This window comes from Camelus dromedarius, chromosome 22, assembly GCF_036321535.1.
Source record: "Camelus dromedarius isolate mCamDro1 chromosome 22, mCamDro1.pat, whole genome shotgun sequence".
Lineage (NCBI taxonomy): Eukaryota > Metazoa > Chordata > Mammalia > Artiodactyla > Camelidae > Camelus > Camelus dromedarius.
In genome coordinates, this window is record NC_087457.1 from 10,840,472 (window position 1) to 10,855,804 (window position 15,333).

At 53.6% G+C, this 15,333-nt stretch overlaps 1 protein-coding gene across 1 annotated transcript in view; it reads right to left on the reverse strand.

Moving 5' to 3' along the window:
• Positions 1–3,755: 3,755 nt before the first annotated feature.
• GPAT4 (glycerol-3-phosphate acyltransferase 4) overlaps positions 3,756–15,333 on the reverse strand; it is a 28,171-nt gene continuing 16,593 nt past the window's right edge. The window contains exons 3-13 of the mRNA XM_031440045.2: positions 13,332–13,401; positions 12,877–13,177; positions 12,036–12,110; positions 11,177–11,266; positions 10,910–11,003; positions 10,307–10,422; positions 9,407–9,462; positions 8,447–8,532; positions 5,866–5,994; positions 5,701–5,780; positions 3,756–4,485 (exon numbers count right to left, since the gene is read on the reverse strand). Of these exons, the coding sequence (XP_031295905.1) occupies positions 4,377–4,485; positions 5,701–5,780; positions 5,866–5,994; positions 8,447–8,532; positions 9,407–9,462; positions 10,307–10,422; positions 10,910–11,003; positions 11,177–11,266; positions 12,036–12,110; positions 12,877–13,177; positions 13,332–13,401 (1,206 nt within the window). The 3' untranslated portion in view covers positions 3,756–4,376. The remainder of the gene's footprint in view (positions 4,486–5,700; positions 5,781–5,865; positions 5,995–8,446; positions 8,533–9,406; positions 9,463–10,306; positions 10,423–10,909; positions 11,004–11,176; positions 11,267–12,035; positions 12,111–12,876; positions 13,178–13,331; positions 13,402–15,333) is intronic.

The following is a 15,333-nucleotide window of genomic DNA, read 5'->3' on the forward strand; positions in this document are numbered from 1 at the left end:
TGCAGCAGGTTTAAAACATTAAATTTTAGAAACATTTAAAAACGTGATTTACATTGTCTAGCACAGGGAACTATATTCAACATCTTGTAATAGCCTATAATGAAAAGAACGTGAAAAGGAATAAATGTAACTGAATCACCGTGCTGTTCACTAGAAATTAACACAACATCGTAAACTGACTCTACTTCAGTAAAAAAAAAAAAAGGTTTTAAAAATGCGATTTAAATATTTGATAACACGTAAAAACATTAAAGCTCTGGCCGAACTAGCCAGTCCTGCTTCGGAAGCCCATCCTGTTAACACCTGTCACACTGGGTGTGACTGGAAAACGGGACCAGCGGTGGCCTGGACCACAGTGGGGTCAGGGAGACGGAGTCCAGCCACCAGTTTTAATGAGATCATTTCTGATTCTTATACTTCCCTCCAGGCTGGGAATTCTGGTTCAGTACTCGGTGGTTGGGTCTCTCTATATACAAGTCGGTTTGGGGCCCTGTTAGTCTCCAGGAAAACTTGTCAAACCCTTTACAGCAAATCAGATCCTTTACAGCAAATTTTCTGCCAATGACAATCTCACAGAAAAGATTCCAATCTTCAGCTATTGGCCCACTTTCTAAAGTCATCCATACAGCTAAAGCTCCACGTAGAATATGAACCATCTCTTGGCATTTTCTGCCACCAGATGTGACTGTGGTGATTTGGCCGGGAAGGAAGTTAAGAGGTCCCAGCCGTCCAATTTTTCTCAAGGATTCCGGACATCTGTTTGTTGGGGCTGCCCACTCCAGGGGGCACCTCTCAGCCGAGGAGGGCTGGCCGGCGGGCTGTGTGCAGCTCAGGGGTCTGGGCTGCCCGGCACGCAATCGCAGGGGCCCAGCCCGGCACCTCACCACTCTCGGAAGCAAACACGGAGTTCTTGACTGGGCGACCCCAGACCCGTGGCTGCTCCCTGCAGAGTGAGCCTCAGGCTGACGGAGATAAAGTTTCCTTGGGCCCAAGTTCCAAACTCGGCTGTTTTGTTTCTGTTAAAATGCAATTGTTTTTCTCCGGAGTGTGTGGTGACTGCTCAGCGTCAGGAAGATGTATGAAAACCTCCACTTCAATTCAGCATCCCTTTTCTCCCAGACAAACACGGTCGGATTTTAATAAATCAAAGAGCCACACTGTTTAATAAAAATTTATTGACTTACAAGTGATTATTTATCAAAAGACCATTAATAGCAGGTACCGAAATGATGTGTTACTGGGTGGTGCTGAGAGACTAATAGGAAATCAATGCTGCTGGCCGGCCAGGATGCATATAAGCAGCCCAGCCCCCAACAGCCAGCGCAATTTCACCCGCAAAATACACCAGACGCTACCCCTGGTGCAATGAAAAGTTCCCCCTTTTTATTTATCGTTTACAAATGAAATGATCAATACTTTTAATCTAGAGCAAAATTTATTAACTTTCCCCTCGGAGAGAGATGTATTGACTGGCGGGGAGAGGGGTGTGGGTGCGGTGGAAGATGGATGGCTGGATGGTCGTGTCTTCACCTGTCCGAGAGTCAGTGTTTGTGTGTGCAGCCGCCCTCCCAGGCAAGCGGCCCAGACGCCCAGGGTGCACGGGACTGGCGACACTGTGGACTCTTGTCATCAGGGACCGCGAGGAAGCACCCTCCCGCAGACCGTTGAGGTTTTGGTCAATTCCAGGAAGGAGACAGCAGGGGTCACAGACCCAGAAGACATCTGCAGGGCAGCAGGGCTAGTGCATGCTGTTGGTAAGATGCTACTGGGAAGGGCTGAGCTGGGATGGTACCCCGAGGGCTCTCAGCACTGCCGAGATCACGTCCTATGGGGCTTCCCGCATCAGGGGGATTTTAACAGCCTTTTCAAGAAGTTCCTTCTCCAACTAACTCAGTAGAAAAAGAAATCTCACGTTTGAGTGGAAGAAATCTTTCCAAGATTCACAATCAAATGCACCCAGACCCTCCACCACCTCAAGCCCCGGGGACTCTCCTTTACACGTGAGACGCCCTCCAGAGGAGCCGAGTTTTACCAGCCCAGTGCTCTGCAGGGAGCAAATGGATTCAAACCAACTTATTTCTGGACCCAAGATGACTAGGTCTTAAAGCCAAAGTTTGAAACTGTGGGTTTAAACATTACAGGAAAGTCAGACGTGGAAAGGGCTCCACTAGCCCGAGTCCTCAGTCAAGGATCAGGAAACAGACACAGAGAAATACAGTCGAAACAGCAAACGAGAAACAGGTTTGGTGGTGGGATTAGGCCCTGGCCAGTGCGCATCCCACGAGTTAATGCCACGTGGTTTTATTCCAGGACCGTCCTCACTGCTGCTGGGGCCCCAAGGGGGCATTTTGCACATTGCACCGCCTTACAAGTTGCTCTGTTGTTATTCCTAAGAGTCGCGAGGTTTTAACACCCAAGACCAACTCAGTTATCCCAAACCGATTACGAACAACTTGGGGCCTGTAGTTAGAGAGGATGGAGCAGTCTGACGAGTCCGTGTGCTTGTAACAAGCACTAAATAAAAATTTTACAGGTTTCCTTTTATACGGGTGTAATTCACATTCCTTCTCAGTTGGTGAGAGTAAAATAATCACTGCTTAGTCTCCACACGGATTTCTTTACATAGCACTGATTCTAAACCAGGTTCTTGCAATATTCTGTGTCATCAGCAACACGGATCTGCTGACGAGCACGAGAAAACAAAAACCGTTTAGAAGGACCTATGAGAACCATGAAATAAACAAACTATCTGGCACAGAGCATTTTTTAAAAGGGAACTTTCAAAAAGGGAACTTGATCTTCAAGACCAATTTTTAAAGATCATTTCAGATAGCTTTTAAACACTGTAAACATCACTGCCTATAAAAGGCTGAAAATCACTGTTTATTCCTGCGCATTTTGCAAAACAGTTCACAAGAGGCTGTTCTTATCGCCGTGATAGTGTTTTCGTTTAAGAGAAACAGAATCTCCGGCAGGTTGGCATGGGGCGGGTGGGAGAAGTGGGTAGCTGTGCAGGGAGGTAAGGGAACAGGCGGGCAGTTGGGGTGAGGGACTAAGGTCAGGGGAGGTACCACGCTGTTGGTTTGGGGGCCTCAGGAGCCGGGGTTCACTTCCATCACCCCGCAGAGGGTGGCTTGGAGAGGTGACACTTCCCATGGGTGGTCCAAATCCTGACAGCTGTGGTGACCACCAAGAGGGAGCAGGAATGGGGCGAGGAGGGATGGACAGACAGGTAAGTTGTGGGAGAGGCAGCTCTCTCTCCGAGGGGTCTGAAATAGGCAAAGCCTGGAAGTAGTCACCAGGGATGGAGCCTGGCTTTGGACCTGAGCTGGGCAGGCGCAGGCGGCCGGCAGCGCCCCTCTGGCTGTGTGGAGCCCTGGGTGCACAAACACCCACCTGCCGGGCCCGCCGCCCTCACAGCCCTCCACTGTCACACCCCTCTGCTCCTGCCCTGCCCCTATCTCCTTGCTCCCCATCCTTACACCCAGACCACCCCCTACCTTTACTCACACCCCTCCAATCCAGCAGCTCCCATCAGTGGCGAAATCCACAGCTCATCCTTACTGAAAATCCCAAATCAACCAGACATGCAGACATCCAACAGGAGCGGTGTCCTTTCTTCCCAACAAGACCGGTCCTTGATCCAGAAACCAAGTGGGCTCCCAGTCCTGCCAGCAAAGAACCTTAACTCTGATCGTAACGTGTGGCTCCGGAATGCCTCCGGGGCAGAGACAGCGAAGGGAAAACCCCCTCGATTCAGTCACCATCGAAGACAATTTTATTTACTCACAAAAACAAATCCGAAGCCCCGCGAGTGGCTCCGAGCTCAGACCCCGTCCCGCCGCCTCTCAGGCCTGCATGTGTTCACACTGAGCTCGACAGCGTAGCAGGTGAAGCCCCACAACAACCCTGTGAGGTAGGTGTCCCCCCTCCCCTCCCGCCCGGGCACCGGGTCAGGGCTGCCCCGGAGTCGGTGCCAGACCGCGGCCCCCCGCCCCGCCCAAGCCCTGGGTGCCCGCCGGGGCGGCGGCACAGACCGGAGACCTTCACCCGGCCTGGAGCTCCGGCAGACGGCAGTTGTCTTTTTATCAAGGCCGGGGCCGCCATCCCCAGAGGTCCCCGCACGTGGGTTCAGTCACAGACGAGCATCTCCTGTCCTGGCGCGGGGACGGTCACCTGCCCAGCACTCAGGCGGCACGGGCACAGGGGAGAGGGGACTTTAATGGCATTCCTCCCACGGACACAGCGTAAAAGGAACAGGAAGGCATCTCGTCCTGGGCAGCGGCCACCAGCAGCGTCCCCCTCAGATGGCAGCTGGTGGAGCCCGGGCGCTCGGAGGGAGTTGAGTCCCGGGTCCAGGAAGGGGAGGCGCGGGCTCAGGACCGGCTCCTGTCCTCCTGGTTCCCGACGATCATCTTGCTGTACAGCTTCTGCTGTTCCTCCTTGAACGTGTCCTTCACCTTCTCCCGCTTCAGACCGCCGTCCCTGACGGGAGGAAGAGAGGGGCCTCACGTAAGGGCAGAGAAGCCTTCCCGTCGCCCCGCACCACAGGAGAAGCCGGCCAGAGACAAGGACTTAACTCAGCGGACCTCCGTCCCGTGAGCTCGGACATCCCCTGCCACCAGACAGCCCCTGCACCAGGCGTCCCCAGGACACCTGCTACGGCCTTTAAGATCCCCAGCAAAGGCCTCCTTTCGAGGGCAGCCGCTCTGTCTTCATTAGGCCTCACCGACAGGGAACATGGGGCAGCATTTAACAGTCAGGCTCTAGAAGTCGGTGAGACCTGGGTTCTAGCTCTGGCTTGAGTTTATATGAAAGACAGTTACTTAACCTCTGCAGGCTCGGGGTCTCATCTGAAAAGGATGGAGTAACGATCTGCACACTCAAGGAGTTACTCTGAGGGTGAAATGAGATTATCCCAAGAGCAACAGAGCACTGTGTCTGGCAGATATGTGCCCAGTACACGTGAGCCTTTTTCAAAAGGTAATCCAGGGCCAAAGTATTCCCGAAGAATTCGAGTGTCAGTTTAAACGACCAGTCAGTCGCCCCGCAGAGCTGACCCCTGCACTTAAACCTGAGGGCCCTGGGAGGGTAGATTCGTTTCCTGACGCGGTGTTCATCCCATCAGCCTCCTGCTACCTGGAGTGTAACTACCCCACATCACACTCCAGGAGAAAGGTCTGCAAACTCCCGCCCAGAGCCGAACCCGCCCGACACCTGCTTCTGGGAGCGGAGGCTCCCTGGCGCACAGACCTGCTCGCGCCCACGCGTGTCACTGGTGCTTTCATGCCACAACAGCAGAGCTGAATGGCAACAGAGGAAGTTTGCTAACTCCTGCTCTGGGAGGTAACAAGCTAAATGCAAAAAATGAGACCGGCCTTTCTAAGGATGGCCCAGTTTTGCCCAAGCCCCGAGATCAGAGAAGTCAGTGCTCCTACAAGGTGTCCAGGTCCCGTGCCGACAGGGACAGGGCTGTCGGGGTGCTCTGGTGAGCTGTCCCTGGGAAGGGACACAGAATCAGCTGCTTCGCCCAAGCATCCCGGGCACCTGAGAGTCCACTGCTGACTCTCCGGGGCTGGTGAGCTCTGCTCTCTGCACCAGGGAGAGCAGGACTCTTCGTAAATGGGGTCAACCATTCAGCACCTGCTTCAGAACTTCGCATCCTGCTCGACTCAGGGATCAAACCTGGCTCTGACTCACCACAGCAGGTCCACGAGTCCTCCCTGCCTGGCGATGGCGGACTTCACCCTGTTTGCAAACTGGACGGCATCTTCCTCTGCCTAGAGGAAGGAACGGAGGACAGCACTCAGCCCAGGCCCCGGTCTCCGAGGTGAAGGAAGACCCCCATGTGGTGTGGGTACTGACCTCTCTGGTCATGGGAGGCAGGTACCACACGCTGCAGACGATGGCCCAGCTAGTCATCATTCTCAGCAGGTACGTCACCATCCCGTACTTGCTGCTGTTCCAGAAGGCATCACCGAACTGAGGGTCGTACTGCAAGACAACGGGAAGCCGGGCGGTAAGAAGTCAGTAGTTCTAGCCACGTGTGGGGGTCAACGGCAGCATCTCTGAAAGTGCCACCAGGGGTGGGATCAGCCCCAGAACACTGCGCCCAGACCCCTACATGGACGCTGTCCATCCCTGGGCGGTTCTGAGGCTCCAGTAACATGAACATCCTGGAATGACCAAGGTCCTGCTGCAGGTCGCTAGGGAGGACTAACAGCCTTCCCCAATGTCCTCCGTCTCTGATGAGTCACGCCTTACACACTCAGGGGTGTCTACAATCTAGCATTTATGTTTTCAGGCACATCTGCGAACAGAGGGGTGAGGATCACATACCCCACACATCCACCCCAAGATGCAATAATTACCAACACTCCCCCACACCTGCTGCATCAGCCCCGGGTCTCAAAAACCACCTCCAATATCCCCCGCGAGCACTCATCAATTCTTCTCCAGGTGCCGCCCCCAAACAGAGACATTTCCTTACCTAACTGCCAACTTTTTAATATCATTTCTGGTGCCAGGACCAAGGAGAAAACAAAGCTTTGCTTCTGGAAGGGCACTTCTAATGAAGCTAAGTGTCTGAGTGAGGAGGAGGGTCTGCTCTGATGCAGGGGGCAGCATGCTCAGCGCGTGGCCGCCCGCGACAGCTCAGGCGTCCACCACGAGGGGGCCGCGCCGCCCGCCAAGAGGCACTTTCATTCGCCAGTGACGCTAATGGAGTGAAGGTTGTCCTTCAGCGGCATTTTGTAGGAGACGTGGCCGCAGCTGTGACCCTCATCCTCACCAAACAGGAGAGCAACTGCAGGTAAGCCCGGTGGGGGAGGTGCTGGAGGAAGTTATGTAAGAAGTGACAGAGGGAACAGAGTCCAGGAGGCGAGAGCCCGGAAAGGGTCACGGCTGAACTGTTACTGAGGGGCTGCAGGGTTCTCACCCCAGACATCAGATTGACCGTGACCACAAAGCAAAGACCAAGGACCAGAATGGAAACAGGAGGAGACAGAACTTCCAGAGCTGACCCCGGGGGCCGAGCTGCCGCCAGTGTAGAGAGCGCCCTTTCCCTGGGGACCCTGGGAAGGGACAGCGACCAAGATGCTGGAGCAGGGGTTCCAGTACTCGGGGGGGGGGGGGGGCGGCGGCTTGGGTTTGAATAGTATTGTTTAGGCCTTTCAAGCTTAAATTTTCTGATTCTCAGAATAAAATTTAGACAATCATGCTTAATTGTAGACCTGACTCCAGAAATGAAGGCATTTAGATTTATTTAATTACAGAAATGCAGACATGAGGGAGGAGAACGAGTTTTAAACAGGAGCTGACGTGTGTGGTGAGAAGACAGTGAGGCTGTATTACACAGCAGGACTGGACGGAAACTCTGATCTCGTGTGTGAGAGGCCTTTGTTTGGGGCTGATTCTCGCCCCTGCTGGGCTGACACCATCGACAGAAAAACAAGGCAAAAGTTCAAAACAGCGATAAATTCCTCAAAATCAGAGAACGGCTTAATTTTGGTGGAAATGTAGTAGGAACTCTAAAACTGCTAAGGTTATCCAAGTCTGGGTACCAACGAAGGCTTCACAAAAACTAGAAAAGCATCTGAGAAGCAGAAGTTTCTCCTCATATGTGAGCTTTACAAACCTGCGAGCGGGACAAATCACGTAAGAGTCACAGGCCGTTTTGTGGGAGGAGTCACCAAGGGCCCGTGCTCTGAACCGGCGGAGAGCAGGGCTCTCAGCGTGGTCCCCGACCAGGGCATCCAAGCACCGAGGGATGGGCCAAAAATGCAAGTTCAGAAACCCTGCGTGTGGGGCCCAGCCACTTGCATTTCCACCATCCCACCGGGGATGCTGACGCAGCTACAGAGAACCGACGCTCTGGAGTGAGTGGTACGGGCTTCCAGGCAGCAGCTGGTTTTTGATAAAAACGCAGGTGAAGCACTCAGCTCCCAGGACGTCACAATGTGGGCTGGCGGGCGTGCGATGCAAACACCGCTCCCCACTCCCACCCCTGCGGCTGACACTGCTACCAGGACGGGGTCTGTGGTCCCGACACATCACCTGGGCAGCCCCGGTCCCTGCTCAGCCCCCCAGCAGCCGCCAGTCACTTGCCACCCCTGCCCGGAGCTCTGCCTGCCTGCTAAAAGCGGGTGGCTGGGAGCATCTGCTGGACCAGGAGGCCACCTCCTCCCTGACTGCGCCAGCGGCGCCGGCAAGGGGAAAACGCAGAAGGCTTTGCAGACAGAGACACTTGCCAAAGTCTGGAGACGAAATGCTAAGCAGAACTCGGACTCAAATTGACTCCCTCTTATCTAGAGCCGAGATTTCCTCTCAGCAGTCAGGATGCACCTGCAGCCCGGCCCCAGGCGGACATGTGGCCCTGGCCCCGTACCCCCATGCTCCCGGCGTCCAGCCCACAGCAGCGACCACAGCGTCCGAAGACGTCTCGTACCTTGATAGCAACAGGGTAAACCGTGGCTCCAATTTCAAAACTTCCCTTTTTGAACATCATCACCGACGTATTATTGATGCAGGTTCCTAAAATGCGGGAGAGCGTAAAATGCTACTTCTTTTGGTCCTTTACCCCAGAGATTGGGACTCTAAGGGTTAACTGTAATAATAAAAATTCTAATGGCTCTTCCAAGCAGAGAAATCTCTGCTCTCCCTAGCTCATGAATGAACACTTAAAAGAGAAAGAAAAATACCATATGGTATCACTTATATGTGGAATCTTAAAAAAAAAAAGGACACTATGAACTCATCTACAAAACAGAAACAGACTTGAAGACATAGTAAACAATCTTACAGTTACTGGGGAAAGGGATAGGAGGGGATAAATTTGGGAGTTTGAGATTTGCAAATGTTGGCCACCATATACAAACATAGATTTAAAAAAAATTTTCTTCTATATAGCACAGGGAACTATGTTCAATATCTTTAATAACATTTAATGGAAAAAAATACAAAAATGAATATATGTATATAGTATATACACGACTGGGACATTGTGCTGTACACCAGAAACTGGCACATTGTAACTGACTATATTTCAATTAAACAAAAAAGGAGAGAGAGAGATGAGGAAATTACAGTCCTGCCTCCCCTCCTCTTCCCCCAGGGCCGCTTTCCCTGGGTAACACACCAGCCCCAGTGAAAGGCCAGAGACACACAGCAGACAGAGGAGGTCACGGGAAGGACCCACAGGGAGCTGAGGGAGCCTGTGGGCGATACTACAGGGAGGACTCATGCACTGGGGAAGGTCACACTACAGCACTCTTGCTTCCAATTCTGAGTCTTGAGTTCCAAAGGACCTCACATTCAGTGAAAACAGAAACCCCAACAAAGGGCGAGGGCCTGGGTTCCCACATGACACCAGGGCCACCCCCCGCACGGCCCCCGCACAGAAACTCACCCTCCGGGAAGATGAGGATGGGCAGCTTGCTTTTATCCTGCACGTGCTCAGTCAACCTTCAGGAGAGAAAACAGAATGAGGGGTCAGACAGCCTCACGGCCGTCACCATCAAAATCCATCTACAGTTACCTATCAAGATGGGAGGCTGGGTGTCGTGTTGTATAAAAGCAGGTTAACAGACATGACCCTGTCCTTCATAGAACCACAGTCTAAATCTCATGAAGATAGAACTTACCAGGACAGGGAACCCCAGATGACTATTTCAAACAGCTGTTCAATGCTTAATTGAACAGAGAGTCTGTGCACAGGCCATGGCTTGGAATTGGGACCACGTAAAGGATGTGCCCACCACAGGGCCTGGCAGAGAGCAGCCTCGATGGACGGTGGCCACGGACCTCCCACAGGTGCGCCAGGCCCCAGAGTCCCCCTGGGACGTGGCAAAGGGACTTCAGTGGTGGGCAGAAGGTAGGCTTTGGGGATTCCTCTCAATTTATGGCAAAGCTCTGGCCATTACCTGCACCAGGCTACCTTCTTTTTTTCAATCCAAGCCTGAAAACCGAGCAGCACTTTCTTCTATTGCCTCAAGTTTATTAAGTGCCTTGATAATGAATTCGTTTTGCAACTTTAAATAGCACTAGAAGTTCATATGTATATATATGTACAAGAAAAAAGTTCTTATGTTGTTCATTACAATGGGTACAAGGAATAAAAAAGATTAAAAACGTTACTAATTTGGTAAATAACGCTACGTTTCAATACTTTTTCTATTCCGTGTTTTAGGAAAAAATTCTTAGTACGAAAGCAGTGCAGGGTCAGCAGAGACGACGTGGGGGCACAGCATCCCCTTCGCAGCGGTCCAGACCCTGTAACCGGCCCAGAGCAGCAGCACCTGCTGTTTACCTCTTGGCCACCAGGTGGCGATCCTTCACCTCCGAGCGCTCGAACCAGACATGCGGGCAGGCCTTCACCATGGCTCTCTGAATCACGCCCATGAGCCCCCCGTGCACCTGTCCCACCTGGTCCGGACAAAGGAGGAAGGGGAGCGATGTCATCCTCACACAGAGCCCCCCGGTCCCACGAGAAAATACCCACCTCTCAGCCCCTAGCATTTTACTGGCAACCATAGGTTTCTCCCTATTCAGAAACCACTCTTAGACTCTGAATTTAAATTCTCCTAATTAGTGAGACCAGAGATGTGGCATTGAAGACACAGTTGAAAACTCTAAGAGGGAACACTGCAGCAGAGTACACCTGGGTCAGAATGCCCTCCCCCAGGGGACTCAGCAGTGGCCCCGAGCCCAGTCCCCACCTCCACCCCTCCTCACCGTCCGCCTGGACCGCCCCCAAATTCCATCACCCTGCTTAGAATATCTGTCCCAAACAAACGAAGGCGACAATCTGGGTGGGGGCCTGTGCTTACCTGTCTACACCCTCAGAAAGAGCTCCCAGCCCTGACCAGCCTCAAGGAAGAAGTCCCACCCGGAGATGACAGAGGGGCCTTACCATGGCGTAATAACCATCACTGGCCAAAATGATGACGTCGATGGGCGACGTGTGATTGGCCACGCAGATGCCGCCGTTTCTGGGCCTGTTCTTCCTGCGTTAAAAGTGCGTGTGAGGCAACGACAATCAGTGTTAATCGGTTCATCAGGAACCCACGCCCGGCTCAGCGGCTTCCCAGCTCCCACGGGATGGCCGCCGCGAGGGCCCGCTGGCCGGCTGCCATGTTCTGCCAGCGCCATCCCCGCCGGCCTGGGCCAAGCCCCTCACCTGTCGTGGTAGGTGATGATGGCCGTCAGCGCTCGCACGCAGATCCGGTAGCACATCAAGTGAACGTGTTTACTCAGGAACTCCTTAAGCCTGCGGCAGCGGGACAAAGATTCCGGGTTTCAGTTCACACGCACACAGAAGGACAGGAAAACATGCTGAGGCCGACAACCTGACCGTCGCCACCGACAGCCCTTCATGACTGCAAGGTATTTTCACACGTATCGTGTAGGTGGTCAAACTCTGTACTGGCACCTTGACGTCTCTATATACAGGAAGGAACGATGACAACCGTGTGACTGCACCCAAGGTAATGGGGACAGAACTCGCAGCCCTAGAACTTCCAGCACAGATTAAGTCTCTTAGATTCCTTTCCTTCTCACTTGTCGACACCAAGACGCAGTACAAGGGCCAGAAAGTCAAACCTCCCCACCAGCCCGGCCAGGAGAGAGGTCGACCGGCCCCAGAACTTCCCAGGAGTAAATTTCACTTAAAAATGCAAACAAACAAAAAAGCCCTGCCTACATTTTTCCTCTCACCAATTCAACAGGGTAGAATGCTCAAATTAAACAATGGGCTGGAAAACCTGCTAGCCCTGGACGCTGCAGTCTTGTGGTTTCCCCATTTTGTCTTTAAAATGGGAAGAGCGTGAGGGCTGGAGAGCACGCAGAACACAGAGAGACCACGATCGGTAAAAATAAATGTGGCTTAAATGCTGATGCATTGGTATCGCTGGTTATTATCTCCATCTGAGATGCCAGGTCTGGGCTGTGCCCAAAGAAGGGGCCTGGCCTTCAAGATCGGAGCCTCCCGCCAACACCCTTCCCCGCCCCCGCCGACTGGGACCCCGCACTCTGCTCACCTCCCGTTGGGCAGGTATCCCACCATGGTCGTGCCCACCACCAGGAGGCTAATCCCCGTGAAAGCAAGAGCTATCCTGTAATGAGAAGACAAAGTTAGAACCCAGCAGACTTATCCCTGCACCAAGCACAGAGCTGACCGTGTGAAAATGACGGTGGGCATCTCGGAAACCGGCCCCAGCGGCCCGACCTGGACCCAGACAGGAGTTCCATGGAGAAATGGGAGCAGGCCTGTCAGAACCAGGGATCATTCTGCTTCCAAAATGACAGGACACCACGGCTTTGCCCCCAGGCACTAGGCAGCCAGATGACAGAAAGTCCTCGCCCTGGCTGCGCTACCCTCAGGCACCTGCCGCCCTGCCTTCTCGCCCTCCCCCTGGCTTCACAGCCTGGCCGGGCCCAGCCGCTCTGGGAACCAAGAGGAAGCAGAGCCTAGAGGTACCGGCAGCTGGCAAGACGCACTCAGAAGAGCACAGGGCCCAGAAAAGCTGGGAGATCAATGCGCCTCTGTGCTGGGGAGGAAGCTGCAGACAGCGCCAGCCATGCCCGGAACGGGTGGCCAGCAAGGACACCGTGTTCCTGTCCCTGTGCTTAGTCCATCCAGACAAGCGATCTGCCTTTAAGAAACCCAACTACTTCTGTCTGATACGCAGAGAATCCAAAGGCCTTTGGAGGACAATCCTCAGTGTCCCCTTCCCAGGGTCAGACGCCTGGCCAGGGAGACAGCGGCACCCTCCTCCTTCCTCGCGTGGGAAACAGGGCAGAGAGGCGGGGGAGGGGTGTCATTCATCAGCCTGGGCGGCAGACGCTCAGTCTTCGGTCCCCGACAGGCCCGGCCCTCACCTGAGCGGCAGGAGGAAGCAGTACCGAATCAGCACTCCCAAGCCCCACAGGACGGTGAGCCGAAGGCTGATGTACTGGAAGTTGTAGTTGGTTCTGCTCAGCAAGTTCCAGGACTCCAACTCCTCCGCTGAGAATCTCTTGGTCACCTCGTCGTCCATGATGGTCTCCATCCCTTTGCGGCAGAAGTAGAAGATGTCGGAGAGCTCGAAGTCCGGGGTGTTGTCCAGGGCCTTGCTGCTGCCGCTGCGGCGAATCTCTTTGATCTCTTCTTCGAGGGAAGTGGGATCTTTGGCGATGATTCCTGCAAGAGAACAGCCCCGTCGAGCGGCACGCGTGTGACAGACACTCAGAGACCTACCTTTCCTCCGGTGCCTAGCAGGGGTGGAAAGAAAAGCAGGCAGGAGGGAATGGATTTCGAAGGGACGTTTGCGGGCAGGGGCGGGGCCCAGCCTTACCATTGGTGTAGGGCTTGTAAAGCTGGTGGTTCTTCTCCTTGGCTCCTCTCTCCATCCGCAAGGTCGCCCACTGGGGGGAAGAGCGACACACCAGGGTGAGGGCGGACTGGCCCGGGGCGCCTCCGCATCCACTCCAGGGCAGCCTCAAGCCCAGGCACCTGCCATCAGACAGCAGCCAGGAGAGCAGCCCCTTCCCCTAGAGCAGACCCGACCTCGACAACTTGGACCAAAAGCTGAGTCACCTACGGTGAAGAGCTGGCAACCAAGGAGCTTGGCTATTTCTCGGGCCTAGCATGTCATGGCCTAAATCTCTCGGTCTCCTGGTTCTTAAGGAACTCACCAGCGAACAGTCCAGGGACGTCGTTCGTTCCTGCCTTCCTACCAAACAGCAGCTAAGTCACCAACAGCAAAATCAAGCATCCTTTAAGCTACCTCCTGATGCCGTCACCTCCCAAACTATTCCAAGAAAGCAACGATTTGAGTTTTCAAGTAAAGGATTTAAATAATACACATGTCTGGACTGTCCATCCACCGTCTGAGTCACCTTTTACCAGGAGATCCACAACCTGACACAAGAAACCCTGGGAATAGCTCAGTGTCAAAAAAAAAAAAAAAAAAGCATTTAAAAAAACGTTTTGGAGATAAAACAAAAGTAGGTTCAAATCTCAAGTCTGACAAGCTATGTCCCTTAAACAACTCATTCCAACACTCTGAACGTTGCTCGTTTCCATCTATAAAATAGGATGGACGGTATTCAGCCTCCTACCTCACTGGGATCAAATGAGACCACGTATGGAATAGCACTTGGGAGACTCCAAACACCCTAACTGCCCTCATTACCACGGAAATCATACAGAGCTCGAAGAGGGGTTCTTCCCGGAGCCTCTGGTCCCTCATTAACATCCTTTTAACTGTATTAACAGCCTCAGAGGCTGGGTCTCTCCCAGGACCAAATAACGGGAGGGGATGACACAGGCTCACCCTGGCCCCGAACAGAAGTTATGACCACAGTAATCGAGGAAATAGAATGGATGTTTGAAAAGGTGTCTTTTCAAACTTCTGCCGCGAGTTACGCAAGGTGGAGAAGAGCCTACCATCCCAGGACGCAGCGAAACCTACAGGGCCCAAGGCAAGTGCTGAGGCTCCGCTGGCAGGGCCCGAACTGTCAGCCAGGTGCCCCGAGATTAATCGGTGCTCTGACCTCATCTGGAAATGTCTTCAAAGGCCACTGTCTCGGGGACACAGATGGCTCACAGCGTCACCCACTCAAAGCAAGGTCTCAGGCAGGAGAACGCACATAACCCACTTCAGATGTCTAGGCTTTGATGTCTTCTGGCACGGAGGGTGGTTTTCTCTAGAAGAAATCGTAGGCATAACTCCGGCAATGGAAGAAGGCGAATTCCATCTGGGAATTGCACCCTGGGACGAGAAGAGGAGGGGACAAGAGAGCGGACGGCGTGCCTGGCACACGGACACAGGTCCCTCGCTTGGAACTGAGGTTTTTCTATTCGACCAAGACTCTGCATTGGTGCTGCAGGCGCGGTCAGAACCAACACAGCGGGGTTCCCTGCTGGCAGTTCTGATACGAGGCTTGGGCTGTGACGGGCAGGGACGACCTGCCACCTACGACTGTGATTCTGCCTCACGATGGAAAATTCAAGGCCGTGGTTTTCTGTTTTAATTGGAAAGGTACTGGTCAGTGAGAGTCCCCGGACTCTCCGACAAAGCTCTGTCACACACATCCGCCTGCCCGCCTGCTCTGTACTTCCAGCTTGACTCTGTCACACTTCAGGTACATCACAAAATGCGTCTGTTTAGGGGAACGCCGTCCAAAGTCACCAGAGCAGGGGAGAGGGCGGGGCTGGGAAGGGGCTGCCAGAGCCGGGGCCTCCCGGGAGGGGCGCTGGCGTTAGCGATGCCCGGCGACCAATGGCTTCAAGAAGTATCATGTTCGTTTCTTATGGGTGAGTTTTATTCCATCACATATATACGCTGCATCTTC